The sequence below is a fragment of the Mycotypha africana genome, assembly GCF_025528875.1.
Source record: "Mycotypha africana strain NRRL 2978 chromosome Unknown BDF20scaffold_11, whole genome shotgun sequence".
Lineage (NCBI taxonomy): Eukaryota > Fungi > Mucoromycota > Mucoromycetes > Mucorales > Mycotyphaceae > Mycotypha > Mycotypha africana.
The window spans coordinates 22,168-49,829 of NW_026515735.1; the positions used below are offsets into that span (position 1 = coordinate 22,168).

Consider the following 27,662-nt stretch of genomic DNA (forward strand, 5'->3'; position numbering starts at 1 on the left):
AACAAACAGAAAAGAAAAAAAAAATAGCTTGAGATAATAATAACAGAATTTGGATGACGTAGCCGTTTCTGTCCAATGAAGGAGTGAAGTCTCTTTTTTGCAATCAAACTATTAGAAGCCAAATTCGCGTTTTGAAATACTTTAGTCCTCTCTCTAAACTTTTCTGACAAGATGAAAAAGCCATTACTACACGGTTTGAAGTCTGATTACGCCTTCACCAATGAAACCTGCCGCAGTCTGAAGATCGATTCTTTTCTCTCTGGTCTGTCTGCTACTGTTTGGAGTGATGTGGACGAGCTGGCTAGCGCATTTACTCAAGCACACGAAAACGAAAACATTACCGCAGCAAAAGCCTTCACAACCATTTGTTATGCATTCGACATCATTTCATCAAAGCGAAGAAAGCATTTAGCATTGCATGCTTATGTAACAGACGTGCTAAAATACATCAAATCCAAGGAAATGAAAAGCAAATTTTATGGAAAGTATGAAACTGCTCAGATTGAAGCAAAGGCCAGATTTGAAGCACACAACAACGCACTGCGTTTGCAAATCGTGGAATCCAAGAAGTACGCAGCTGAATTAGACAAGCAGATTGAACACAGCTCAACCACGGATACACCAAATGAGCAGATCGACACAGCCACGAACACCAGCAACACAAGACATTTGAACAAGGTAAGTTTCTATGTCATATCCCTTTTTAGCAAAAAAAACCACTTAAAACATCTATAGAGAGAACGAGACGAGTTTTATGCAGCAGGCAGAAAAGGCAAACGACGAGCGATGTCAGTGGGAAGCGTGATCAAACTTGATGCCTTGAACAGCTTCGAAAATTATGTGCAGTCAGAAAAGCTTTCATCTTATCAAAGGAAGAATATGAGGTATTTTCTTCAATGACATTCTATGTAGGATATGATTTGACATTTTTTTGTAGTGCTGGATTGTCATCTGTCTTGGATATGGTCGATCAGTCTGATGAGGGTCAGCAATCATTATTCACAACAGTAGAATGGGAAGATATGAAGTTGCAAATGATGGAGAGGTACGGTGTTCAGCACAAAAGACGGGTACCAGATAGAATTACTACTTCTTGGAGTATCATCACTGGCGTAAGTAAACGGGTTCTTGAAAATAATTCCAGTTACTCATCATCACTTATCGTCCTGCAATGACAGTTGTCGCAAAAGGATCAGAACTTTGACGTAGCTCGTATTTACTTGGCTCGATTGAAAGTTGCTCCCAATTACCAGGATATCAAAAAGTACCTTGTTGTTTTAGAGATTTGGTAAGCACAGGTTGTCTTGTAGAATACACCTAGGTGGAGCTAATGTTTATTGTCGCACTCATAGCCTGAACATCTTAGAGCACAACCCTAACATGTTTGAGAAGAAGCACGCTGATCGCTTGACGGAATACTATTATCTGAACAAGGTGTGGACTCCTCTTATTGATGCTGTGTTTGCAATCAATGGTTCAATCATTCGTATGAAAAGGTTGTATAATGCATTCAGAGACAGTTTTCATTTGTACTGAACCAAAATATTTCAGTGGAGAAAGCATGAATGATAATAGCACAAGCAACAAGCAAGAAGTTTACCATGATCGCTCATCCATTGCTGGGTTCAAGATTGATATGCGCTTTCTGTATGACACTGATGAGCATGAGTATGATATTGGCGCTGGCGAGGCTGCCAAGGCTTACCAGGAAGCCAAGTTGGTGGATGACCTGAGCAAATTGATTAGAGAATCAAAGGATGTGCTAGATGGATTGATGAATATTGTCTTGGATGATCACACGGCTAACAAGCTCGAGTCATGGTTTCTGCAAATTTGGGGTCTTTCGGCGGAAATTGGATCAACACACCTGGCATTTGATGGTCTTTATGTGGCAGTGCCACAAGCAAAGCTGCGCTTCCCCTCTAACATTGCAACCATGGGTTCATTTGTAGACTTCTTGGACGTGCTGCTGCTGCTTACAGTAAGTCTTTGATTTGACTGCTTCTGTCTTGATAAGAAACGCGTATCTAAATTTTTTTTTTAGGCAAAGTTTGAAAAGTGTGCAATGAAAATCACGTCTGCTGTGGAAGAGCTGGAGAACAGACGAAGCTCCATGGGTATTGCTTTTAGTCGCAATCGCTCCCTTTTGCAGGGTAAGAAACGTGATGCTTGGATGCGCCCAACGTATTACTCCCCTCCTCGTGATGTGGCTGCTGATGCCAAATTGCCTGTCAACTTGTTTGGTTTCGACAAAGATGATAGTGATGCGCATTCCGTTGAAGATGTGGAGGATGACCAAGTCTCAGATGCAAGTGATACGAACGCTGACCAGTTTGGATGGGTCTATCAAGATGGCGCGTGGAGAAACGTTTTCGTCATGGAATCAAGAGTAGACACCCATCGCCCAGATGAAGAGTGACAATATCATACTGCATTTTTCATAGCGAAATATCAAATTGATCAGATTTCAAGGGATTCACTGATCCATTGATCATCGAAGACATTCTTTTATCACCGTTAATGAAATTTACAAGATCATTTCCACTCTAAGATAAAAAATGTCTGTCGGCTATAAATAGTCTCTACTTTGTAAAAATTTGTTTTTGTTTTCTTTCTTCTTTCTTTATGAAATCACACTTATTACCCCTGCAAATTGTCAAGTAAAGGTAAGTACCAAAAAATAATGATTTACTTAGCTACAAATGTTTACATTGATTAACTTGATACTGTCCAAGTAAATTGCGTCGTTGTGTCATGACAAGGTAAGGTATATAGTCGACTCGTAAGGTAAGTGGGGGTAGTTATCAAGGCGAGAAGTAGAGCAATTCTTGAGGTAAGTTGGCCATCATCCTAGCATTTGCTTATATAAATCTCACTGCTCTTAAGTTTAGATCCTGAACTTTCATCGTCTGTGATTTCATTATTTTTAAGCTGCTTCCTCTGAAAGCATACATTGATTCTTGCTACCAATATTAAATACATAATTCAAAAATAAAATGAAGCGTTTCTATCATACTTCATAATAGTGTTCAATTTCGTTTCATTAATACCCTAGAGATTGACCGCAATAATAATAACGAACTAGCAAACGATGTTAATTAATAGACGTTACACTAGCTTTGCTAGTTCGACTGATGCATTTGTCAGTAGAATCATAATGGATTAGTAGCCGGTAATGCTGCTGATAAATTTATCCATTTTTAACGACAAAGGCATGGCTGTTGCAGTCGTGGGAAAGGGAAGTAGATGAACAGATGTATCTCATTAGAATGCAAGATCAGTTTGAAGAGAGCTCACTTCCATTCGGTTGAATGCAACTGCTTGGAAAAGATCACAGCAAAAAATGGAATAAGAAAAAATATGGATGACCACCGACGTGGACTACAAGAGCAAACTGGGTATTCATCGACGAAGCAGCATTTCATATCAACATGAAGCGATCTATTACATGGTCAAAAGTGGAAACTTGCGCTGTTGTCAAAATACCAAAGACTAGGCAAAAACAACAATAATATTGGGTGCAACCTATGCTTTTTTGTGTTGTCAACATTAAAGTAAGACATCCTCGAGTAATGCCCACTTCCAAGAATAGAAAAACCGCTAGATCGACTGGATAAGCTCAAACACAGAGCAAAGATATTGTTACAGGTCATTACTTACACTTTATAAGCGACAGCATGGACGAAGTGGACAAGCACCCAGAGATTTTTTTCAAGGACAACTACTTGATCATGGAGAATGCTCCAATCCACACAAATCATGATATCAAGCTTCTTATTGAAAGTCGTGGCTACAGATGCGTCTACTCGCCAGAGCTAAATCCTATTGAGCAAATCTGATCTATTTGTAAGAGTAAGCTGAAACGAGAGAAGCTGTTGAAGGAAGAGATACCCACATCTAGAATCGGAGATGCATGCAATCAAAGTGCTTATGAGTGATCTTGAAACATTTTGTAAATACTCCTGTGATAGATTCGATGATTGCTTGAAAGGCAAGCCTATCTAGAAATAAAGATTATTTGTCGCATGTGTTGCCAAATTTTCATCGATTTATGCGCCAATGGTTTTTCAGTTAGCACGCCAATTTCATTTTTAAATGTGTGCCAGTTTATTTTTCAAATGTGCGCCATTAATTTGTGAAAATAGTGTAAGATCTGCAAACAAAAAAAAAAACCTTGTTGCTTGTCTTTTGCCTCTATGTGGGTAAAAAGTGCCGAAGGATTATCCGTTTCCTTGTGCTGAAAATGGCAATGAAGCACCCTTCTGTGTGTGTACTCTTGATAGTCTGAGACCCAAAAATAGCAAAAAAAAAAAAACCAAAAAAATCTTGAACGGCAGGAATTTTTTAATCTTTTAGTCTATTCCCTTTTCCATAAAAAAAAACCACTTTATCAAAAGCTTTTAATCTCATAGAATAGAACCCTTAATCATGGAAACAGCGATTAGAAAAGCTACACGATTGGATTATAATCCACCTAAGCAAAAGCATTTAGAAAGTAAGAGATTGTGTCTGTGCACGCAAATCCCCTCTTTTCCATACACGCATGCATGATATTCATCCATTTTTTTTATTTTTTTTTTTGTCGAAAAAGCTCTGATAGGACTCACTTTTCAAAGTCCTGGAAATACAGCAAGTATCATTGACATTTTGGAAAAAAGGCTTCGAGAGAATTCTTGGATCATCACCTTCAAGGTCTTGATCATTATTCATACATTGATACGACATGGACAAGGAGACAAAGCACTCTCCTATATTGCGACCCGACCTTCTGCTCTTGATACTAGCAGAATCAGAGAAAAGTCCTCAGGTGTTGGGCATATTCAAAATATCTATGTCTATACAGCTTACTTGGAAAATAAAGTCAGTGCTTTTCGACATTTAAAAATGGATCCTATCAAGAACACACTGAACGGAAAAGTCGGCCGATTAAGGCATTTATCTGTGCAAAAAGGATTACTTAAAGAAACCATCGTATTGCAAAAGCAAATGGGCACTCTTTTAAAATGCAAGGTAAGCCACCATGGTGGTCGTAAAGAGGGGCAGTAGGCATTTAGCGTGTTGACCAGTGACTTATTACCATGTGTGCATTAGTTTCTACTGGATGATGTGGATAACAATATCAGCCTGTATGCTTTTCGGTTATTAGTAGAGGATTTACTCGTCTTTTTTCAAATGATCAATGAAGCCATCGTCAATATTTTGGAACATTATTTCGCCATGAACAAAACGGATGCAAGAGCCAGTCTTGACATTTATAAATTATTTGCAAAACAGACAGAAGATACGATTGCTTATTTAGACAGAGCGAGACAATATCAACATGATTTAAACATTTCCATTCCCAAAGTGAAGCATGTGAGTAAAAAGAGAATCATTCAATTCTATGATGCGTGTAGGCGGCTGATACTAAAATTAGATTGATTCAAGGCACCTTTGTCATTAGCCACAGCGCTCCAAGAATACCTCGATGATGCAGAGAAAAGCAACAGCACAAGTGATACTGTCTCCAAGGAGAACCAACCTACGACTACTACACCTATCACGGCAGCCATCGCAGGCAACAACAACAACAACGTATCACAACAACAGCAACCCAAAGAACTGGCGGATTTCTTGACCAGTGTGCAGAACGACACAACAACAACGCATCTATTCCAACCTGCTGCTCTTCCTATCCAACAGCAGCAGCAGCAGCAACAGCAGCCATATCAAATGACTCATTTCAATTCCTTTGGTTCGAATCCTTCTCTACAACCCTTCTCTTCTGGACCACAGACACTGTTCTCTTCTACTGTCCCCAACGCTCCACTCCAGCAGCTTCCTCCTGCTATGGGTCCACAGCAAGCGTTGCCATTGCCACCTACTTCTTCCCTTTCTACAGGAAGCAATCCATTCAGATCCAATACCATTGGACCTTCTGCCACTACTTCCACTTCGACTCCTCTCCATTACAATAACGCCACCCTGAATCCTTCTTCAAGCAATCCTTTTCGTTCCAGTACCATGCCCATCACTTCTCTCATGCAGCAACAGCCGTCGTCTTCGTTATTACCTCTACCACCTACAAGTCCTCATAATCCTTTTGCCACAAATAACAATCAACAAATTTCCTTTTTAAATAGAGCTACTACCATCAGTGTGGCCTCTTCCATACCGCCGTCCACAAACCCATTCAGTCAGCAGCAGTTATCCTCATGGAAATAGAAAGTATTCTTTGCCGTCCATCGCCACTTTTTTCAAAACAATAAAACATTCCACGTTCCCTTCCATTGTATAAAAACCAACAAAAACTTTCACATACAAAATTTATTTAAACAGGTTTTTTATTGAATAAAATATAATAGTAGTTTTTTTGATCAGCAAAATAGCAGACATTCGACATTCTATAATGAGCTTGTACAGTGCTCGAGTCCGTCCGCCCGTCTGACAATTATCATCACGTCAAAAAAACATGGCTTATATATATAAATATCTACTCCTATCTGAGCCCTCTTTTCTTCCATGACGCCAAGATGCCTCTTTCCCATCCACAATGGGATTCAGATGCCAATGGATTGGTCAAAGACATCCTCCTCTCGTCATGTCAGATAAGATAAAAAACCCATCACCCCACTTGACACCCCGCTCTCTCATTCTCGCTCCAACATAAGGACATTGAAACAGAATATTGTTTCCTACAGTATCGAGTTTACTAGCTCCCAGTCGCCATCAAGGTTACAGAAGAAAAAAAAACAAGATATAAATAGTATAGGTAAAACTAAGAGAAAAGAATAAAAAATAGAATGAGTACACTTTTTCTTTTTGTCAATGGTTAAAAAAAGAAAGGATGAATGTAAGAGGAATCAGACAAGGCTGAAGCTTAAATGTCTTTAGGCAACATAATGGTAATTCAGGTGTGATCTCCATTTGTAATGGATGAACAAAAGGCATGTTGATCATCAGTTTCCTCCCACATCCAACTCTGTCTACAGTTGATATTTACCTTTAAAGCTTTTATTTCACAAGTGGATAAAGAAAGAAAGAAAGAAAGGAAAGAATAAAAAAAGTCCCTTTGTTAAATAAACGCGACAATGAACAGGAAAAAAAAAAAAAAAAAATTTTTTTATTCATGAATAAAAGTGACTGCAAAAAAGGCCATGGCCGTGATTTTAGATAGCGCACAGGGTTGTCTCTCCATATCCAATCATACTTTAGATCAAACAAGGAAATGGAGGTACGCGAAAATCCTCGGTCTACCGCGCTACACATACGACGATCGATCATGTCATGATGAATACGGGATAGGGCTCTATTGTCGCTGTTTCTATCTTTCATTGAACAAACAACGGAAGCATTCTGTTTAGCATCAGTGATAAAGCATCGCCCTCTGGCTAGCCCTAGCTTCACTCTCTCTAACGATCAACAGGGTCCCTGCTAATATAACCAGCACGACTACTATTATTTGAATAGCTTTGTCGCTTTCTTCAATGCACTCTCCTCTTTTTTTTTTTTTTTGAAAGGCAAATTCAGTTGTGCATCACTGCGATAGGAACCTCGTTTTCCAAACCACAGCTATGTCTGTTTAGAGATCGGATCTCTCTTCTTTCTATGCTTCCCCTTCAATGCGTGGATTGGGACAACAAGATACTCTTTACATCTTGTTGGATTCTAACGATAGATAAAGGCTACATACTCTACTTTAAAGAGGGTCCCTGCTACTTTATTTTTGCTACTGATAGAAAAAGCCTTGTCATCATGTGTACCTCCACACCATCATCAAGCGTCACTAAAAGAAGAAAAGGTACGCGATGGTCATGAGTGAGTAAGCTATCTCTTTAGCTACGTACCTCACTGCCCCCCTCACGTACGGCCACTTTAAAATACCATCAAGCATAGGTCTCAAAATACCCTTGTCTATAAACTCTATAGATTCACTATCCACTCTCTTGTTTAGTAGGTCATGCCAAAACAGAAAAAGAGTTCAGACACAGCAAAAAGATAATTTTACTTATTCCGTCACCGTCTTTTTTACAAAAGAGAAAGAACACCCGCTGTAGAAACGGGAAAGGAAAAAGAAAGACTTTTTCCTTTTTCTTTTGTTTTGTCCCGCTTACCCCCCCCCACTCTCTTTTTTTCCCTTTTTATGTCTATTGATTAGACGTCATTTCGGTTGCATCGAACAAAAAAACGTTTGCACGATAAAAAAGAAAAAGAAAAAGAAAAAAAGACGGAAAATGGAAGAGAAAAATGACTTGACAATAAAAGAAAAAGACACAACTACCCTAAGCCAGCTCACATATGATTTGGCTCGATTCCCAACAAAAGAAACCATCAAGATGATGACCTTTCTTTTAGAAAAGGTCATCAAAGTCAATGACAGGATACATCAACAACAACAAACGCACAATAATAACAACGAGAATAACGATGATGACCGACATGATATCAATAGTAGTACCACGAGTTCAAGTCATCATCATCGCCCCCATCATCATCATAAACGAACAACATGCTTTCACGCACGCTCTATACCAAACATATCTATTTATGCTTACCTGTCACGAATCCTGAAATATTGTCCTTGCGCCAATGAGTGTTTCTTGGCTACACTCGTCTATTTTGATCGCATGTCAAAAGCGACCGATACACGGCCTACCGCTGCCATTCGCATTGATTCCTACAACATTCATCGCTTAATCATATCCGGTGTCATGGTCTCCAGTAAACTTTATTCAGACGTCTTTTTCACAAATACACGTTATGCCAAGGTAAAAGTAAAAAAAAAAAAAAAAAACGAAGCGTAGGCGAATGCAAAAAGATGAATAATGACTTTATTTTGTTAGGTTGGAGGGTTACCCGTCACCGAGTTAAACATGTTGGAATTGGAGTTTTTGGCCATGAATGATTTTTCATTGTTTGTCTCTGTCGATGAATTACAACATTATGGTGACCAGTTATTACAGCATTGGACAAGAGAACATGATGAACACATACCCCTATCACCGGACGATGCCATCCTACCTTCCACGACAACGCATACAGACCCTTTCTCCATGCCGAACCATGATGCCACCCTATCCACAGTATCCAATGCTAATAAAGACAACAACAACAACAGTAAAACAATAAAAGACGATTTAGCACCACCTATTAGACGGCGGGCAAGACATTTATCAATAGATAAATACAACGATGAAATAAATAGTAATTAATGACATAGGAACGCTTGCTCGTCTATCATGCCAACATGACGCTTTTCTTTTTTTTTTGTTTTTGTACCATCTATTCTCTATCTATTCAACCTCCCCTTCTCTCGCTCTCTTTCTCTCTCTCTCTCTCTCTCTCTTATCATAGTACCCACTTTTCTTGGATGAGGGTCGTAGGCTCATGGGTCGATGACATGACAGAAGACACCCATTGTGGATCATTCAATAGCGAAATATCGCCTCTCCCTAATTTCTGTAGAGATGAAAAGGATGTGAATGAATACCCCCCATGTTTTCCCTTGATCATGCGCCCCGAGTTTTTTACCTGCCGAATGTCATTGAAATGCGCTTCTTTTGATAGATATTCCCTCACGACATGGTCCTTTCCAAACTCGTGAAATATTCTTGTATCATTGATTCTGAATAAAACATCATCCACTCTTAAAAAGAATCTTTGCAAAATCAAAAAGCAACTTTGCATCACTCGCTAACGGAAAAAGGGCAATGAATGGTCCATCCTTTTCTAGGTATCTTTTTGCCGCTTACCAATCGCACAGATAACACGGCTGTTCCATTATCGGCTAATTCGTCTTCGTACAAAATATTCTCATCATAAAATAAAATAGGTTCTTGCTTCTTTAACAGGTCCATGTTGATCAGTGAGTCACCCTCATACGTTTCAAACGTTTGATTCGTCGTGCCTCGATACGTGGTGGTGTAAGTCCAATCATAAGGTTTCACGACATCTTTAATATCTGTATAATTGGTTACGCTAACGAGAAAGAATGCATGGGTATGAGGGAATGGCTGCCCAACACATCACTGCCTATGCTCACCTTTTGCGTTTCCATTCTGCTGCATAGGCCACTTTGATCTTTTCACTACTACTGGAACTCGTATCAATCCTAGCCAAGGCATCGTACGCGTTCAGATTCAATTCAAAATCATTTTTAAATTGTATCGTCACTCGACTGTTGCCAAAGACCATTTCAGGTGGTGGTAAACCAAAATTTTTTTGTATTCTATAAACAGTGTGTGTTCACAGCGTGAGGAATGTGTGTCTTTTTTTGAAAGATGGTGGACATGACATTGACCTTTCCATTTCGTTTGAATTGCATATAGGTGCTTTTTTACTTGAAATAATCCAATCGTTCAATTGAATGCCTTGGGTCAAGCCTTCTCTTACAGTACCCGTCTTGATATATTCAGGCATCATGCTTCTGCTCGATTCACTCATGGGCTTGTTGTTTGTCTTGAAGAAAGAGAAAGACGGGAAAAAATCAGGTTTTTTTTTTTTTTTTTTTTTTTTTTAATCTTATCAGATTTTCTGTCATTAAAACGTTTCTTTTTTTTCAATTTTCATTTTTTTGCCGTGTTTTTTACAATACATTTCCAGTTTCCAAGTCAATGCCTTTTGGACAAGTAAAACCAGCTTTATTCGTTCGACAAACAAAACAACGCTTATTCATTCCATCTTGTTTTACTAGGTCATTGTTGGACCACCAGGTTCTGGCAAGACAACCTATTGTTGGGGTGCTTACCAGTACCTAACAGCCATGGGAAGGTAAAAAGAAACACTTGCCATCCGATCGATCGACATGATGGGCCATCCAACTGACCATCGACCCCTTCCACTCTCTCTGTTAGAAAAGTAGCCATTGTCAATTTGGATCCAGCGAATGAAAATATACCTTATCCTTGTGCTATCAACATTGCTAATCTCATTACTTTGGAAGACACCATGAATGAACTCACCCTAGGCCCCAACGGCGGCATCATGTTTTGCATTGAATATTTACTTGAAAATATGGATTGGCTCACAGACCAACTAAAAGAGTTGAATGACCACTACATTCTTTTTGATTTTCCTGGGCAAGTCGAACTGTTTACGCATCACACAGCTGTCAAAGACATTCTCCATCACCTCGAAAAGCTGAATTATCGACTCGTGGCAGTCAATATGGTGGATGCGCATTACTGCACTGACCCTGCCAAATACATTTCCGTCTTATTACTCGCTTTAAAAACCATGATCCAGCTTGAATTACCCCACGTCAATGTCTTGTCCAAAGTCGATCTCATTGAATCCTATGGCAAACTACGATTCAACCTGCAATATTATACAGAAGTCATGGATCTGTCCTATCTGTTAGAGTCGCTGAATGAGGACGCTTTTGGATCCAAATATAAAAAGTTGAATGAAGCATTGTGCGAACTGATTGAAGATTTCTCACTGGTTGGATTTTATACCCTTTGCGTTGAAGAAAAAGAGTCCATGACGCGATTGCAACAAGTGATTGATAAAGCAGGAGGTTTTATTTTTGGTGGATTGACAGAAGGCAATGAATCCATCCTGTTGACAGCCAATAAAGCGGGTTTTCATGAAGACGTAAGCGACGTTCAAGAGCGATGGATAAAGCATGATGATGACGATGATGTTGATTTGGACGGCTAAGTGAGGAGCATCCTATTCTCACGTGTATAAACTATTTTTTCCTGTATATAAAAAATAAAACGGCTCATTCACTCTTACAAGAGTTTCTCTTATTGTGAATGAAAGAAAAGTAAGACGTATGTCCAACCTACAATAGGAGGTAACAAAAGAAACAGTGGCATGCTTTCGAATGGGTCCAACAACGCCATGCGTTGGACGTGGTTGCTTTTTTATTTTTGGCCGCCATGGGGCTAACATAAAATGAATTTTTGTGCCAGCTCTATGCCCACAGAACACACATAGTCCTTTATCTTTTGTGTAAATGCCAAAGAGGATTCAAATTGAACTAGAAAAGTCACAGGTGCCATTCTCGCTTGTCCCACGAGTACAAATACTTTTTCTAGCATGTCGTCTGTGAGGGTGCTAGGATCTTGCCATCCTGGCGGGTAGGTCCTCCTTTCTTGACCACTGTCGTTGTTACCGTCAGCATGGAACGTCACAAAACTCTGGCCCTGATCGAACCGAGTGACAAAGTCCTTCAAAGGGTGCCATGTATAATCCACGGGATCAAGCAGATCCGAGGGTTGGTATTGACCTTTGTAGTTCATCTTGGGGCAAGAATGGATGTAATATCCTAAACCGTAACGCTTTAGCTCAAACCCCACATCACCCATTCATCAAAGTGAGTCTTACCCATATAGTAATACTGTAGCTGTTTTGATCTTTTATATAATTCTTGTACGAGACTTATCTCTCGAAAGACACTGTATTTCCCCAGGCCCAAGAACGAATCATCTGGATCATAAAGAAAATAGACAGAGGAGACACATTTAGGTAATATATCTATCACGGCGAGAGCAATGAGTTTCCCATTCAGTATGTATTTTTGATGGAACGATCCATACGAAATCCCATCCGGTGCTGCCTCCTTTTCAAGCTAGAAAACAAAAAGATAAAGGAATGAGATCCAATCCATTCCTTTACTGTGATAGGCGGGCATGCGAGGCATTTTACCTTTAAGGGTGAATCCACCAAAAATCGTTTGAATCCCTTTTCAGTTCTCTCTTCTGGTTTATCATGATGAACATGTTGTTGATACTTGGAATACAGTTCAAATTTCTCTTTGGTAAAAGAGGAGGGTTCTAACTCGATCTGTCATGATCGAAAAAAGAGAAACAATCATGAATAATGTGTTCTTCTCTATGTTTGACTCAACGAAACAACACCTTGAAATCGTATTTGTTATCCATGCTGGTATTTTCCACATCATGTATCAAGTGTTGTAAAGAATTGGCTGCTTCCACATAGTTGTTTGGCTTTTTGAATGGCGGTTCTTTTCCTTTCTTCTGTGGATCCACTGTCGAAGGGTCAGGATCCCAAGTCCCTTTGACATATCGATTGAATTTGTGGATGACTTTTTTTTGGCTTTTGCTTGGAACAAACCGTGTCGAATCGAGTCTTTATCGAAAGAAAAAAAAAAGGAGACAGAGCGTGCTATTCGATGAGAATGGTTTGTGTTGTTTGACGCTCTAGAACGCTTGCCAATGCTTACTTGATGGTATATTGTGGACAACAGCTTTTCTCTAAATCAGGTTTATAAAGATACTTTCCAGACCTTGAATCAACATCATATGTTTTTAGAACTCTACTGATTTTTTTGACGATAGTTGCGTGTTCTATTACCTTCTCCAACCCCTATCGATCAAACGTTGATAGTCCTATAACAGAGAGGAAAACTTGGTTGATATTCCTTCAATAAAGCGTCTCGCCTCCCACCCACACATTCTTTTACTCTTTTCAGTCGTCTCATTGTCCCGTCATTGAATCTACCTCACAGGTCATGGCATGGGCCCAAATACCAAACGAGATGGAACTGTCTTTTCCTTTGCAATAACCACAATTATGTTGGCTATGGCCCACCATAGAAATGACCGTTAAACCCAAATCACTCAACTGATTCATCTCATTCTCTTCATCGTCCACTTCTTCTTCCTCTGTTGTGTCTGTAGGCTGGTTCATTTCATCAGCGGAGGAGGAACTCATGTGTTATAGTGTTGTTTTGGAAAGAGAGAAATGGGTGTGTAGGCGCACTCGTCTTGATTTCCTTTTTATGCAACTATCGCGTACCTTAAAAAATGACACTGCTACACTCACCTACACACTCAGATAGGTAGGAGGAAAGCTCAACAGAAGATCTCAAACGCTCTCTTTTCAACCCGCCAAAGATGCACTTTTTGTTAAAGACAAAAATCAAGTGAATGCATTCGCTATCCAACACTCATTGGCCACGCTCTTGGGATGGAGCCAAAGGCATCCTTGTTTTAAAACTCTTCTTCCCCCCATGAACACAATCCGTTACCCTCTCAACAGTAAACAAAAGAACAGGGCAAATGAAAAACACATATTTTTTGTTTATTGGAAATTTTTTTATTTGAACAAAAAGGGTATAGCAAGGAAAAAAGGACATTGGCGCGGTACCTAATGGATATCAACAAAAAAAGTAAAAAAGGTTAGAAAATTACCACTGTAAGAGATGTATCCATCGACACAACACATAGGTGATTACAATAGTCATGATTTTCAGAGAGGGCAAGTATAATATAACATCACCAAGTTAGAAGGTCCCTTAGTTGCGTATAGAGAGACCCACTTCAGCAACATAACTTAATCATCATAAAAAGATAGACTATTGCAGACCACATAGCACATGCATTGTATCGCATGGAGTTTTGAGCGTTTATACTTTACCTTTTTAGCTTTCCTAAAACTTGGCTGACACTAACAGGTTTTCTTGAGGCCACATTCAAGGACACATGACGCCAAAAAGCGCATGGTCTTTTTGAACAGGGGGGAGCCCAAAAAAAACCTTGATCAAGCAGCAAAGACCGATACACACAAGCATGGCCTACTGTTAAAGTTCCATGATGGCCAATGACAGGTATTTCATCATCTATTCATAGAGAGGTAGAAAGAAAGAAAAAAAGTAAAAGAGTAAAAAGGACAATTTTTTTTTTCTTTTGCGCGTTGTTCACTCTCGTTTTTTCTACTTTTTGAATAAAGGCAGTGGCTTTGAAATCAATTTGACAGTCCAATGGGCAGTCTTTCCAGGACTCGAATTTTTGCAGGCAATTTTGGCGGACTTTTACGGCAGAGCTTTGGGCAGGGAAATTCATACACAATGTGACAGATATGGAAACTGAAAAAATGGCCAATGGGTGATGCTACTTTACTATGTTCAACCCTTTTAGATACTACGCTTCCCAAGAGTACCTATAGTGTCAAAATGCATTCATGTTATGCCTCAACATGTCCTCCCGATCAGACTTTTTCAATAAAGATTGAAGAAGGAGTCATTCTCTAGCGACTGCAGGCTTCTGTTTGAGAGTCATTATATTACATTACATGCCACAATGAACCTTTTCTATCCTATTCTAGCCATAAATCAGCTTCCGTTTCCACTCTGCTTCTTTTTCTAACACCCCCTATTAGATTCCTTTGATTATTATTGGCGCGTAGAACTTCATGTCGAGTTCTTTTGTGATATCAATGACAATGTCTTTCAGCTGATGCAAGATGAAATAGGATAAAAAAAAAGAAAACAAAAAGACGAGCCATCCAACGGTTTGTTGTTGATGTGTCCTATAATATATACTCTCACAGAGTACATGAAAACCATCCCTACGCTCTGGAATACGACACTCAGCTTTTTGAAAAGTGAGAGTACCCTAAATCAAACCGGAGGATTCTTTTCGATGCGCCTATGCACTCTTTGGCCGTGGCATGTTGAAACCATCAGAGGACCATTTCTCTAATGATATTGGGTGCAAACATCATGCATTGTCCTATTGAACCCTATCTTAAAAACAACTGCTGCTATCGCGAAAGGCATAATTCAAATAAAGTGATCTCCCTTCATTTTATGAAGAGAGAGGAGGACGGTTTTTTTTTTCTTTTCTTTTTTCTATAGACAGGAGTTGTGCTACTCGTGATCGCAATATTCAACCTGATTTCATAGGGGCCAAAGACGTCTATCGCCATAAAACAGAGCCTTACCGATGAAGAAGCATTTCTAAACTCTACACCTACATAAAACAGATGTATAGGTAATCCTCTATCGAATCGCATTCTGCTAAGTAAACTACCTGCATTTTCGAAAACGTCTTTTTTCTATAAAAGTGCTCAAAGCGTCCAAGACATGAAAATGGTGGAGCGTAACACAAACACTGTCCACTCAATAGCATGATAGACAGAAGAGGGGAGGAGTTTTGAGGCCTTTTATTTATTTTTTTTATTTTTTTTTGGTTGTTGTTGAATTGTTTGTTGGCTGCTGTTTGATATTCTTTTTTTTTTCTGCTTCTTTTCCGTCCATCTATTATACATCATGCTCGATCTGTTCACCATTTTAACCAAAGGCGGTTTCGTTCTGTGGCAAAAAAACTATGCCCCCATCTCGGGGTCACCCGTTGAAGAACTCATCAAAAACGTGCTTATTGAAGAACGCGCCGGTACCGATGCCTACACAAAAGATAGCTACACCATGAAATGGACATTTGCTAATGAGCATGACCTCATCTTTGTCGTCGCCTATCAAAAAATCTTGCAGTTAAACTATACCGATGAATTACTGGAAACCACCAAACGTGTCTTTTTAGATCAATATCAAGATATTCTATCACGTAAAGAGAATCAAGGAACACAACATAATACCTCGTTATTAGATACGGATTTCAATAGTTCCTTTGGTCCTACATTTGAGCAACTTCGATTACAAATGGAAGAGAAATACAGTAAAAGAACGTCCATGAACCATCCAGCTCGACGACAACCTCGAAAATTTGAAGATACCAAAAAGTTTGAACATTCATGGAAAGGTTCTCAAGCGCAAAATAAAGGCGAATTACCTCTCTCCAACCCTACAAAATCTACCACAGCATCAACAACAGCAGCGGCCGTGGACGAAGATGAAATTGCTAGAAATATTAGAAAGTTGAAATTACAAGGTAAGGCAACATTCTGAGTGAATCGTCTCCGATAGGATCCTATACTCACTCTCCCAACATGGGCAGGTGTCAAAGGTCGTCCTCGAAAATCAGCCACACCCACGCCCTCTGAGGAAAACACGAAACCAAATAAAAAGAAATCACAAAAACAGGCTCGTGTGTGGGATGGACAGATTACAAAAGATCAAATGAAAGCGTTGGATTATTCAAACGACCACAAGAATGAAAAAGCGACGGGTAGCGAGGAGAAAGAAGGAAATGTGGAGGATATTGCAGCACAATTTGTGGATCCAACCAAACTAGGACAAAAGAATAAAGAAGGCATCTATGAAGTACAGGATGTCATGAAAGACGACCAAGTAGCCGATGACGATGCACTGGATTTTGATTCCTACGAAGAAGAGGAGGAGGATAGAGAGCCTACCCAGAGGAAAACAAACGGCACGCGCGGTGGTATGTTTTCTTATCTCAAGTCATTGGCCTCTGGTAAAAGAGCCATTACCAACGACATGCTCGAACCAGTCATCGCCACCATCAAAGAACGTCTGATCACTCAAAATGTCGCCACGGATATTGCGGATCATTTGTGCCAAAGTGTACGGACCAGTCTCCTCGGTAAAAAGCTTGGCAGTTTCGAACGTCTCTCGACCCTCGTCAAGGATAGCATGGAAGCCGCTTTGAAACGTATTCTGACCCCTAAAACGTCGTTGGATCTCTTGAGAGATATTGAACAAGCCAACAAGGCAGAAAAACGACCCTATTCGATCTGCTTCATCGGTGTGAACGGTGTCGGCAAATCGACCAACCTGAGCAAAGTGTGTTTCTGGTTATTACAAAACAATTACAAGATTCTGATTGCGGCGTGCGATACGTTCCGAAGCGGTGCCGTGGAACAATTGCGTGTGCATGTGCGTAACTTGACCGCCTTGCAGCAGCAGCAATCGTTGACGGGAGAGACCACGGGCCAAGTGGAGATTTTTGAGCGTGGGTACGGTAAAGATGCAGCGGGTATTGCCAAAGATGCGATCAGCTACGCTTCGAGTCAAGGATTCGACGTGGTGTTGATTGACACCGCGGGCCGTATGCAAGACAACGAGCCACTGATGAGAGCCTTATCCAAGCTCGTGTCGGTCAACCAACCCGATAAAATCATTTTCGTCGGTGAAGCGTTGGTGGGAAATGAAGCCGTCGATCAATTGACAAAGTTCAATCAAGCCTTGAAAGACTTTTCAGGGCTGCAGCATCCACGACATATTGACGGTATGATCTTGACCAAGTTTGACACGATCGATGATAAAGTCGGTGCTGCTTTATCGATGACCTACATTACGGGTCAACCCATTTATTTCGTCGGTACAGGTCAAACCTATACAGATCTGAAGAATCTTAAAGTGTCTCATGTGGTGCATAGTTTACTAAAAAAATAGAGACATTGTTATCCTACAAAACTTTTTTTCCGTCATCGATAGGACTGTACTTTTATTATTGTATTATTTGGATGTTGTCATCATCACGAGTAGAGGAATAAAGCCCATAACAAATACAACGATGCAGAGATCTCTAAATAGTCTACTGAGTAGCGTAAATACCTCTTGTTTGTTTTTCTGGAGGTGATGGAGAAGAGGTGATGATGCTGATAAGAATGAGGATGATGAAGAAACTGTATGTTCATTGATGTTGACAGGTGCATAAAATCGTTTGGCTACGAATAGTAGCATCTCTAGTATCACAAAATATCGAAAGACAGGCTAATCATGAACCAAAAACAGTCAGTCTCCATGTGATAAGTGTTTCCATACATAGATGACTTACAAAATAGAGGGCGGAAGATGTCGAGGGGGCTGATGCTGAGGTATCGTTGGACAGCATCCATTGACTGACTTGCTGTAATCCTTGCTTTGACATGGCTTCAAAGATAGCTAGACTCCCTAACCACATCATACAAAGCATATGCATCAGATGCCAATACTTATTGGCAGGATGCTTTGATCGTTTTGGTTGAGAACTCGTTCTATGCAACATGGTCACGATCAAGCTCTGGGGTATGTAACCGCCCAAGAAGCCCCGCTCCTTCAGTTGGTTTGCTTGCTCCTCTTCAATCAGTTTTCGCACAGCAGGTCTATGTTTTTTTAACTGGCGTTCGGATAAAATGGGCGAAGAAGTGGAGGACAGAGATTGTTCATATTTTTCACGACGTCTATCCGTGGGTGCAGGATAATGTTCTGCGAGGGTCATCTTTTCTGTCAAAGGAGGCGTTGTGACCGGTGTTGCATCTGTATGTTGTCTTAGTGCTGTAGACATACAAATTATTTTAGAACGTGAGGGAGGTTTTCCATTGTCTATTAAAAGGACACACATCCTTACCAGACTGACTGCATGTAATTTTGTCCAATCGACTCTCTGCAGACTCTAGAATACGTCTTTGTCTTCGCGCTCGTCTTTTCTCTATTTTTGCCAATTCTGCAATGTCGCCCATGATGAGGAATACGTCTTTCCTTACTACTTTGTTTCGTTTGTAAAGAAGAAAAAAAGAAAGATGGAAATGGAATAGCTTTTCTGTTTTGACAGAAATTTTTTTTAGAGAAAAAAATTAGAGATCAGGTTCAGATAACAAACAATGCAGTGAACCCATAAAAATTCAGGGACTCTATTTTTTTTTTTCCCAAATTCATGGATTATGCGAAAAAAAGAAAATGAATTGAGAAGAGCGGACGTTGAAATTGTGATTCAAACAAGGATTTTTATTACTGACATTTTTTAAGCCCAATGGGCACGAGATATTGAAGCTTATCTAAATTGCCCGGGGCAGCTCCAAAGGCTGAAAAGAATCTAAAAACCCCTTAGGGCTCAAGGGTAAAAAGAATTATGTACTAAAGGGTTGTGGGAGGGGAAGAGGGTGACCAGTCGAGCAATAGATGCCGTAACCGAGGAGTTGTAGGCGGTGTGGTATTTGGCGACTTGTAGAGTTAAATATCACTTATAGTTAAAACAGTAAAAAACTTAACGAGATCAAACTAGTAGGTCTTTATTTTGAACCAAAGCCAAGTTCAAAGAGAAGAAAAATACCTACTGCAAAAATTTAAATATCTTCTTCAAATTGCGGAACCTAGAAACTGACAGCTGAGTTATTCTACTCAAAGAAGACGTACGTCTTCTGAACCGTAAAAGAATAGAATTCTCCCTTGAGAATTTTACGCATCTACCCGGAGCGGGTGGACTTGTAAACGTAACCATGGCTTGATCTAGTGATCATGCAACTAACCTATTTTCCCGTGCTAACTATTATGTAGCACTGCTTGCAGGAAAATAGTATTAATTAGGAAAATGGTATTCGTGCGTGGTGTTTGAGCTGAGTGAACAGTTATTGTAAAGGATGATCACAAACTATTATCTTGTAATCATTCTTTATGCCGAAGGCAGAGAATAGTACTTATAACCTATTATACCTTGGTGTTGAATCAACATATCCTGCATGCCCATATATTAACTCTACTATATATCCTATGTCATATAGTAACGTATTACAGTAAAATAAGTAGACTATATATCCTAAATGACAACCTGTTCAGCCTTATACGAGGTAGCTAATCTCGTATAAGGATCATCACTTATTCTATATTCGTTTCCTACTCTAGTTTATATTATTTCAGCAGTAATGAGGTGTGAGGATCTTGTATAATTTGTATACGAGTTCTCCACATCTCATATGATGCTGTCAACTAAACACAACACTTAATTCACGGTACTCATATATTAGAGTTATGTAGTTTCTAATTATTTCTGGTTTGCAATATTGTATAATTCATCTTTATCCTTCATAAAGTGAATTATATCTATATCATCTACCCTCAAATACGACAAATATAACCGTAAATCAGGAAGAAGCTTTTACAAGTGCTTTAGTGAGTGCTGCCGAGAATCATCATCCTAGTAAAGCCATCCTGACCTACTGTCATTGAAAGTTGTTTTTCTCGCTGATACACATAGGAAATGCAATAAGGATATCCGCTTTTTTATGAAAAGAGTTATACATTATAGTCGCACTGTTTCTAATAGACACGACCCATATCTTATATGGACTAACAGCTTATCTGGATTCATTATGATTATTCAAGTTGGCGACAAGTGTGTATGACATTATGAAAGGCAATTAGTATACCTATGAATGAAAAGGAACTTCATAACAACAAATGACGGTTTGCATCACCACGTGACAGTGATAAAAACAGAAACAAAATTCAAATTGTGACATTTAGGCGTACAATACGAAAGGAAAAAACGGGCTTGAACCAGTGTTTTCCCCTTTTCAAAAGCATGTATCACCCATCTCATAGTTGTTACTGCCGTAAAAAGTAAGAGAGGCATGTGATCATTATCTAGTGATCCAGTGATTCAAGTATGTCTGAAGACGAACAATTCCTTCTTCTAACAACGTAGATAGATCCAAAAGATATCAAGCCAACCCTTAGGAAATGAACATGTGTACGAAATGAGAGCCCCGGTTAGGCTTTTTCCTTAAAGAAGACGAAGCCGGGAGGAATGCGTTTCGAATCGATTTGCATTTTGTTTGTGCATATAACATCTCTAATCCTCTTTCCCAATTTTTGAAACACAGAAAGCCTGTTTTTCTAACGCGTACAAAAAAAAAAAAAAAGAGGATGCTGCTGCCCCTTATTTTTGGCTGCTTCTGAATCGAGGTTTTTTCCCTTTTAATATCTCTTTTTTACTTTTTTCACTTTTCATAAGTCCAAAAAAAATGTATTCACCACAACGTAACAAATTATCATCTCCCAATAATACAACGTCTCGACATATAGCAAAAACTACGACAACGAGTCCCCTCAGAAATAACCGCTTTAAACGCACTTCCGCTACTTCTTTGGCGTCAGCAGCAGCATCTCTAAAACGACCTCAAGCAGATTTCGAATCTAATCAGTATGGTGAGGAAGACAACATGACAATCAACAAAAAACGGATGAGACTATCAGCCACGTCGAAAAGACCTGCCTCTACGTTACCAAACGAGACATCAGCTAATCTTCGTCTTGCTGGTTATCGAACCACTACGCCAATAGCTGCCGTCAAAGAACCCTCTGCCATGAATCAGAAACCCATCTATAATACCAACGCGACCATGACCACCCCACAACTTTTAGAAGGCCATAGAAGCAGACAACAATTATCTATGGGTAATGCACCAGCCCAACACAAGCCATGCACTACAGCAAACACATCATGGAATAACAACTATGCCATGCTGAGTTCAATACAGCCCTTTGATCAAAAGATACGTGTGTGTGTACGAAAACGTCCGTTGAATAAGCAAGAAATACTCTCAAAGGAGTTAGATGTGGCTCCATTGGTGAGTGCAAGAACCTTGGAAATTCATGCGCCAAAGTAATGTACCTATATAACACTATCGTTTGAATGGAAAAAAAAAAAACGACTTACTCCCTAAAACTCATTCAGACAAAAAGTAGATTTGACCAAGTACACTGAACAACATAGCTTTACTTTTGATGACGTGTTTGATAGCGATGCTTCCAATAGATATGTAAGTTGAAAGTGAAATGTACTGATCCCTGTCCCACTCGACAAAAGAGCACTCACTCCCATGTTTATCATTTAAAGATATACGAGCGAACCACGCAACCTTTAGTGTATCATATGTTTCAGGGAGGGAAAGCCACTTGTTTTGCCTAGTAAGTATCTCATGCTTGAACTTGAATGCTCATACATATTTATGATTGACCCCCTCCCCTCTTTTTCTAGCGGTCAAACGGGCTCAGGCAAGACTTACACTATGCTACATTCAAACCATGGTCTTTATTTTCAAGCGATCGAGGACATATTTCATTTACTGAATCAACCGGAATATGCTCATTTACAAGCCTCTGCCGGCTACTACGAAATCTACCAAGGTCAATTGCACGACCTTTTGAACAAACGTAAACGACTGATACCTCGAGAAGATGGCAAAGGCAACATCATCGTCTCTGGCCTTACCGAGCATCGTATCCGTTCCTCGACCACGATGAAGCAAGTATTCGACCATGGCAATAAAGAGCGCACGACGTGTAAGACCATGACCAATGAAAATTCATCGCGATCGCATGCCGTATTACAAATCCTCTTGAAACATCAAAATGGTCAAGTGTATGGCAAGTTAAATTTCATTGATCTTGCCGGTAGTGAGCGAGGCACCGATCGTGGCCGCAACCCAGACATGAAGACACGGATGGAAGGGGCGGAAATTAACCGTAGTCTGTTGGCTTTGAAAGAATGTATCCGGGCACTTGATCAGGATAAAAAGCATGCTCCTTTTCGAGGCAGTAAACTGACCATGGTACTGCGTGATTCGTTTGTGGGAAATTCAAAGACATGTATGATAGCCACCATCTCGCCTAATCATTCCAATAGTGATCATACCTTGAATACTCTCAGATATGCTGACAGGTAAATCCACACCAATGGAAAAGCTACTCTGGCCCATTCGTTGATACTAACAAGATATAACTTTGAATAGAGTGAAAGAATTAAGGGGTGAATCGGATCCGAGACTCGTTGAAAATCAAGCCGCCATTCTTCAGAACAAACGAGATAGTACAACCATCACTACAGTGCCCAACAGTGAACAGAGGATGGTCTACAATCATTCTCCAGCGAACTACAGCATGCCCAACACAAGGACATCACCGATGAACAATAACACAACTACACACAGGCCATCCGATAGCTCATCGTCCCTATTACCAACAACACCACCTCAACGACTCACCAAAGATCATATCAAGGCATTCATTCATGAACACAAACTCCAAATGGAAGCAGTCGAAACGTATCTACGAGATTCAAATACACTCATAGAAGATCTGGAATACACCATGGAGCATCTGCTTCCTATCGGTGGCGATATTGTCAATCAGTTACTTGAAGAGAGATATCGAGATTATAGAAATGATTTACTTCATAAAGGAGAACGCGTTGAACATTCTCTCAACAATCTCAAAGCCAAGATTGAAGAAGACTTAGCGGATGAAGACGAATATGATGACAATACCTGAATTTAACTTGCTCTCATTTTGCAATGCATCGTTTTGCTATCATTTCTGACGGATATGCAAAACAGTTTAAACTACAACTTACTATTACTACTACTACCACTACTACTATTACTATTCCTTTTTATTACTATCGTTCAAACCTTTCGAGATACCCATCATTTTTATTTCATTCAACATAAATCAAACATTTGGAGGCGTTGACCATTTTTTCAAGCTTTCTGAGCAGAGAGTGCTTCCTCTAATTCTTTGACACGATTCTCTAACTTTTCAATAGCCTTCTTTTGTAATCCTATTTCCGAGAGATCGCCATCTGCATTATTGAGTGCACGCAATTGACGATCCATCCATGGCCAATCATCTACAGGATACATGTGTTTCGTAGCCTCAATCGCATCTGCGTACGTGTTGGCACGAAGTTGTACCAAAGCTTCCACCGCTTCCATACGTATCTGTATGTTGGGATCACGCGTCAATGAAGCTTTTACAGAAAAAGAAAAGGTGCCGTTAGTGTTTGTCTGTCGTTTTATCGAAAAGCAAATAGACACAAACAATACCAAGCTCTTCTATAGCAGCCTTTCGTAACCTGTCGCTTTGCCATTCTGCAGCATGGGCTAACCCTTGAATAGCCATGGGTCTGGAACGCAATGGTTCCTTATGATAACCTACACGACCTAAAAGATACTCGAATGCTTCTTTGCTACGATGGAAGCCCAAGGCTTTATGTTTACAACAGTCATCCAAGGGGGGGGGGCGGGGCGGGGGAAACGTCATTTAGTACATGAAGAAGAGGGACTGACTTTTTACTTTTTAGCTACTTACCTTTCAGAGCACCACCACGAATAATGCCATGTTGTCCCACCTTGTTTTCGTCCTTTGCTACCTCCAACAAGAAGGGCAAATCATCTGCGTTTTGTTGACATCCTAAAGCGATCAAAGCATAGGCATGAGCACGGTAAGGAAGCGTTGCACTTTTGTCAAGCATCCGACGTAAGGCGTATCTCAAATGATCATCCTTGTGACGACAGGCTTCAGCAATCGGAGCCATGGCCATCGGTTCTTTTTCATTGTCCAAGAGTTCAGATAAAATTTCAAGACTAAAGACGCTATTGAGTTCAGATAGTTTTTTGGCACCTACAATGTATCATCCATCATGAGTCTGTCATCTACACTTGTTGTGGAAAGAAAAAAGAAACACTTACATTCAATACGCACGCCATAGAAAGATTCTTGCTTTATCAGTTCACGTACAGCTTTCAAAGCAGGCCTTGACCCACTTTGGATCAGTTCAGAATAAGCCCAGATACGTTGAACAAGGTGGGGGCATGATTTTGCTGTATTGATCAGGACATCTCTATCCACCGACGGCATGTCCAACGTATGCAATATCTTGTTGTGAGGATCGATCAGCACTTGAGCTGGTTTCTCTCCTTTCGGTAAAGCGATGCATGCGGTCACTGTAGCGGCACGATCAAAGGTCAAAAGACAAGTACATTCGGAGTCTTTATTTGTCTTGATCATCACTTCGATATCAAAGCCAAACAAAGGAATGTCCGCTTGATTCATGTGTTGTGTTTGGGTTAGCGTGAGGGTGACCGTATTATTTTGCAAGTCATTGTAGCTGTATTGACCCTTCAACGCAGGGTAACCTTTAGAATAAATCCATTCCTCAAAGAAACGCGTCAAGTTGAGACCCGACGCTTCTTCAAGACAATTCTGAAAATCAGAGGTTTGAACTGTCTTTTTTGCAAAGCGTTCGACATAGATATGCACGCCCATCCAGAAGGCTTCATCGCCCAACAGTTGACGGAGCATATGAATTCTCCAAGCACCTCCTGGGTAGGTATGTCGATCAAACATGTCCCAAGAATGATCGTATCTGCGCGTCACGATAGGACGCTATGAAAATAAATAACAGTGAGTGAGACATCCACAAAAAAGTAAAAAAGTAGTAGCAGATAACCTACCATGTACTTGCGACATTCTTCAAAGTAACCACAAGCATTTTGGTACATTTCATAACAAAATTCATCTTTTGAAACGTTATCTTGTAGCCAACCTTTTTAAAGATAGATCGATAATTTAGAACAAAGACATTGCTAAAGAAAAGGGCACACACTTACATGATTCAATATAGGTGGCCCAACTTTCTTTTAACCAAACATGTTCAAAATGACGAATCACTAAAAGATCACCAAAATAAGTATGACCTTTATAAAAAAAAAAAAAAAAAAAAAAAAAAAAAAAAATGAACAACTGTGTGAATGATCCACTTTCATGGTTTTGCAATCCATCAAAACCTTTTTACCCATTTCATGAATATTGACACAGTCTGTGAACAATTGACGTTCCAAAGCAAGAGTTTCATCCTGAATAAAAGTATCTACCCAAGTGACAAGGGATATGTTTTCCATAGCACTTCGAAGTCCTGGTAAAGAGATTTGGTAGTATTTTGGCCAAGGAACTAGAGAGCCATAAAAGTAGGCCATGAGAACCAATGGAAACATTTTCATAGGAAGCAGTCAGTCTAGCATATACTTACAAGCTACACCCACTTTCTTTTGTAACCATTGCACCATGGAAGCTGTTTTGCCAAAGGCTCTCTTTACATCTTGCCCCTTATAGCCCTTTGCTGCATAATACTATTATCAACAAAGGTTAGGAAGCAAATCCATTGTGAAACGAAACTGCAAGACATTACTTTAATAGGCATTCCATTGACTTCACCGTCATCCACTTCAATGAATTCACCAACAGCAAAACAGAGTAAATAAGAAGGACTAATCACGATAGAAAAACGACTGGGTGAATACTATATATATATATAAAAAGAAAGGTACCTGTAACAAATTTACCATGGATAGTCCAACTTCCATTTGGTAGTCTTCATCTCTCCGTGAACCTCTGTAGACTCTAAACTACCATTGGCCAAAGAGATATACTCTTTAGGTGCAGTGATGGAATACGTCAATGAAGTTCTTACCGTTGGGAAATCAACGGTTGGCAGCCAATATCTAGCCCTAAATTTTCGTAATGTAGGATTTTAAGTTACCCTTTTTTTTGTATTCAGAAAAAAAAAAAGGACCAGCCCTATTTACTTTTCGGTTTCACAATAGGTGACAGCCCACTGGGCTGTTGCATTGATCATATCATCGTCTTTATCAAAGTAGACACCAGCAACAGGATTCTCCACAGTATATTCGATCGTTACTTTACGCTCCTCTTCTTTATTAAAACACGTGTCCCATACAAGTAAAATATGATGACCGCTATAATGATATTGTTTGAGTCCTTCACCAGACACTTTGACATCTTCAAAATCGACAGCATTCAAACGGATCTCTTGAAGATCTCTTGCGTTGCTAACAAGTGCTTTTCCATTATGTTTAAACGTAAGAGTTGTTTTGCCCATAAAGCATTTCGTAGAAAGCTGTTGAAACTGTAAGCTAATGTCTGTTTATCAGGAAGGAAAAGAGTCAAAAAAAGGTGACACATAAAAGAGCATATAACAAATGGGCTGTGCCCTGACACGTTTTATTTTGGATACTATACCATGACGAATGGGTTCAATGACTTTATTTGGGGCATATTGATTGACTGCAGAGTTAGAATAGAATTCTGCTGCACCAGACTTTCGCGAGCAACAACTATTATGCGGCATTTTGTTTTGTCCCTATTCCTCTATCAATTGATTATTAATGGGTGTATGGTATGAGGAAGGAAAGAAAGAAAAAAAAGGGGTCAAGGGGAAGCCCAATCGATCTTTCTGTCATTTTGGTGACCATGAAAGGAATGGGATGCGCTGTGATCACTCACCATTGGCGTTCTTTAAAAATCGTGAGAAGTAGTTTTATTCAGTCATTTATGTAAGCAAGTATAGAACAGTACTAAAAAACGGGCCTTCGTCTCATCTGTTCCGTGCTCACTATGCGCAGGACAGGACAGATCGTACTGGCGAGAATTTATTCCATCACCCAACCAC

The 27,662-nt window shown here is 39.8% G+C and overlaps 12 protein-coding genes across 12 annotated transcripts; 7 read left to right on the top strand and 5 right to left on the bottom strand.

Annotated features, from left to right (window-relative positions):
• Window positions 1–171: 171 nt before the first annotated feature.
• Window positions 172–2,419, top strand: BDF20DRAFT_838850 (uncharacterized protein; the record flags this gene model as incomplete). The annotated part of the gene is made up of 7 exons (XM_053079213.1): window positions 172–678; window positions 736–884; window positions 938–1,112; window positions 1,179–1,288; window positions 1,353–1,496; window positions 1,552–1,981; window positions 2,045–2,419. The coding sequence occupies 7 exons, from the start codon at window positions 172–174 to the stop codon at window positions 2,417–2,419; spliced, it is 1,890 nt and encodes a 629-aa protein (XP_052932075.1).
• Window positions 2,420–4,364: 1,945 nt separating this feature from the next.
• BDF20DRAFT_891763 (uncharacterized protein) lies at window positions 4,365–5,755 on the top strand. The gene is made up of 4 exons (XM_053082270.1): window positions 4,365–4,495; window positions 4,592–5,010; window positions 5,092–5,355; window positions 5,417–5,755. The coding sequence occupies exons 1-4, from the start codon at window positions 4,429–4,431 to the stop codon at window positions 5,441–5,443; spliced, it is 777 nt and encodes a 258-aa protein (XP_052932076.1). The 5' UTR covers window positions 4,365–4,428; the 3' UTR covers window positions 5,444–5,755.
• Window positions 5,621–6,375, top strand: BDF20DRAFT_891765 (uncharacterized protein). The gene has a single exon (XM_053082271.1). The coding sequence runs from the start codon at window positions 5,713–5,715 to the stop codon at window positions 6,202–6,204; it is 492 nt and encodes a 163-aa protein (XP_052932077.1). The 5' UTR covers window positions 5,621–5,712; the 3' UTR covers window positions 6,205–6,375.
• A 1,671-nt stretch (window positions 6,376–8,046) lies between these two features.
• Window positions 8,047–8,843, top strand: BDF20DRAFT_891767 (cyclin-domain-containing protein). Its single transcript, XM_053082272.1, has one exon. It carries the CDS (start codon window positions 8,214–8,216, stop codon window positions 8,781–8,783), a length of 570 nt encoding a protein of 189 aa, XP_052932078.1. The 5' UTR covers window positions 8,047–8,213; the 3' UTR covers window positions 8,784–8,843.
• Window positions 8,844–9,483: 640 nt separating this feature from the next.
• BDF20DRAFT_788714 (TIP41-like family-domain-containing protein) lies at window positions 9,484–10,350 on the bottom strand (the record flags this gene model as incomplete). Its single annotated transcript, XM_053076152.1, has 4 exons — window positions 9,484–9,672; window positions 9,732–9,957; window positions 10,022–10,207; window positions 10,280–10,350. Coding segments are annotated over 4 exons (672 nt in total), but the record flags the coding sequence as incomplete, so codon positions are not given.
• Window positions 10,065–11,787, top strand: BDF20DRAFT_129276 (uncharacterized protein). The gene is made up of 5 exons (XM_053074745.1): window positions 10,065–10,178; window positions 10,308–10,469; window positions 10,582–10,607; window positions 10,673–10,749; window positions 10,833–11,787. Exons 2-5 carry the CDS (start codon window positions 10,346–10,348, stop codon window positions 11,638–11,640), a joined length of 1,035 nt encoding a protein of 344 aa, XP_052932080.1. The 5' UTR covers window positions 10,065–10,178; window positions 10,308–10,345; the 3' UTR covers window positions 11,641–11,787.
• Window positions 11,650–13,581, bottom strand: BDF20DRAFT_923816 (arginine-tRNA-protein transferase; the record flags this gene model as incomplete). The annotated part of the gene is made up of 7 exons (XM_053084682.1): window positions 11,650–12,253; window positions 12,313–12,544; window positions 12,634–12,771; window positions 12,846–13,077; window positions 13,172–13,234; window positions 13,303–13,337; window positions 13,450–13,581. 7 exons carry the CDS (start codon window positions 13,579–13,581, stop codon window positions 11,871–11,873), a joined length of 1,215 nt encoding a protein of 404 aa, XP_052932081.1. The 3' UTR covers window positions 11,650–11,870.
• Window positions 13,582–16,000: 2,419 nt separating this feature from the next.
• On the top strand, window positions 16,001–18,046 carry BDF20DRAFT_838856 (SRP54-type protein; the record flags this gene model as incomplete). Its single annotated transcript, XM_053079214.1, has 2 exons — window positions 16,001–16,619; window positions 16,686–18,046. The coding sequence occupies 2 exons, from the start codon at window positions 16,001–16,003 to the stop codon at window positions 18,044–18,046; spliced, it is 1,980 nt and encodes a 659-aa protein (XP_052932082.1).
• A 325-nt stretch (window positions 18,047–18,371) lies between these two features.
• Window positions 18,372–19,095, bottom strand: BDF20DRAFT_838857 (uncharacterized protein; the record flags this gene model as incomplete). The annotated part of the gene is made up of 2 exons (XM_053079215.1): window positions 18,372–18,910; window positions 18,984–19,095. The coding sequence occupies 2 exons, from the start codon at window positions 19,093–19,095 to the stop codon at window positions 18,372–18,374; spliced, it is 651 nt and encodes a 216-aa protein (XP_052932083.1).
• Window positions 19,096–21,315: 2,220 nt separating this feature from the next.
• On the top strand, window positions 21,316–23,855 carry BDF20DRAFT_891833 (P-loop containing nucleoside triphosphate hydrolase protein). Its single transcript, XM_053082273.1, has 5 exons — window positions 21,316–22,016; window positions 22,089–22,173; window positions 22,251–22,321; window positions 22,392–23,075; window positions 23,146–23,855. The coding sequence occupies exons 1-5, from the start codon at window positions 21,376–21,378 to the stop codon at window positions 23,681–23,683; spliced, it is 2,019 nt and encodes a 672-aa protein (XP_052932084.1). The 5' UTR covers window positions 21,316–21,375; the 3' UTR covers window positions 23,684–23,855.
• Window positions 23,706–26,700, bottom strand: BDF20DRAFT_891837 (uncharacterized protein). The gene is made up of 8 exons (XM_053082274.1): window positions 26,223–26,700; window positions 25,989–26,144; window positions 25,804–25,890; window positions 25,648–25,739; window positions 24,883–25,579; window positions 24,503–24,814; window positions 24,238–24,399; window positions 23,706–24,161 (listed from the first exon to the last, which is right to left on the bottom strand). Exons 1-8 carry the CDS (start codon window positions 26,257–26,259, stop codon window positions 23,893–23,895), a joined length of 1,812 nt encoding a protein of 603 aa, XP_052932085.1. The 5' UTR covers window positions 26,260–26,700; the 3' UTR covers window positions 23,706–23,892.
• BDF20DRAFT_129560 (uncharacterized protein) lies at window positions 26,363–27,439 on the bottom strand. Its single transcript, XM_053074746.1, has 3 exons — window positions 27,233–27,439; window positions 26,779–27,133; window positions 26,363–26,700 (listed from the first exon to the last, which is right to left on the bottom strand). The coding sequence occupies exons 1-3, from the start codon at window positions 27,339–27,341 to the stop codon at window positions 26,532–26,534; spliced, it is 633 nt and encodes a 210-aa protein (XP_052932086.1). The 5' UTR covers window positions 27,342–27,439; the 3' UTR covers window positions 26,363–26,531.
• Window positions 27,440–27,662: the final 223 nt, after the last annotated feature.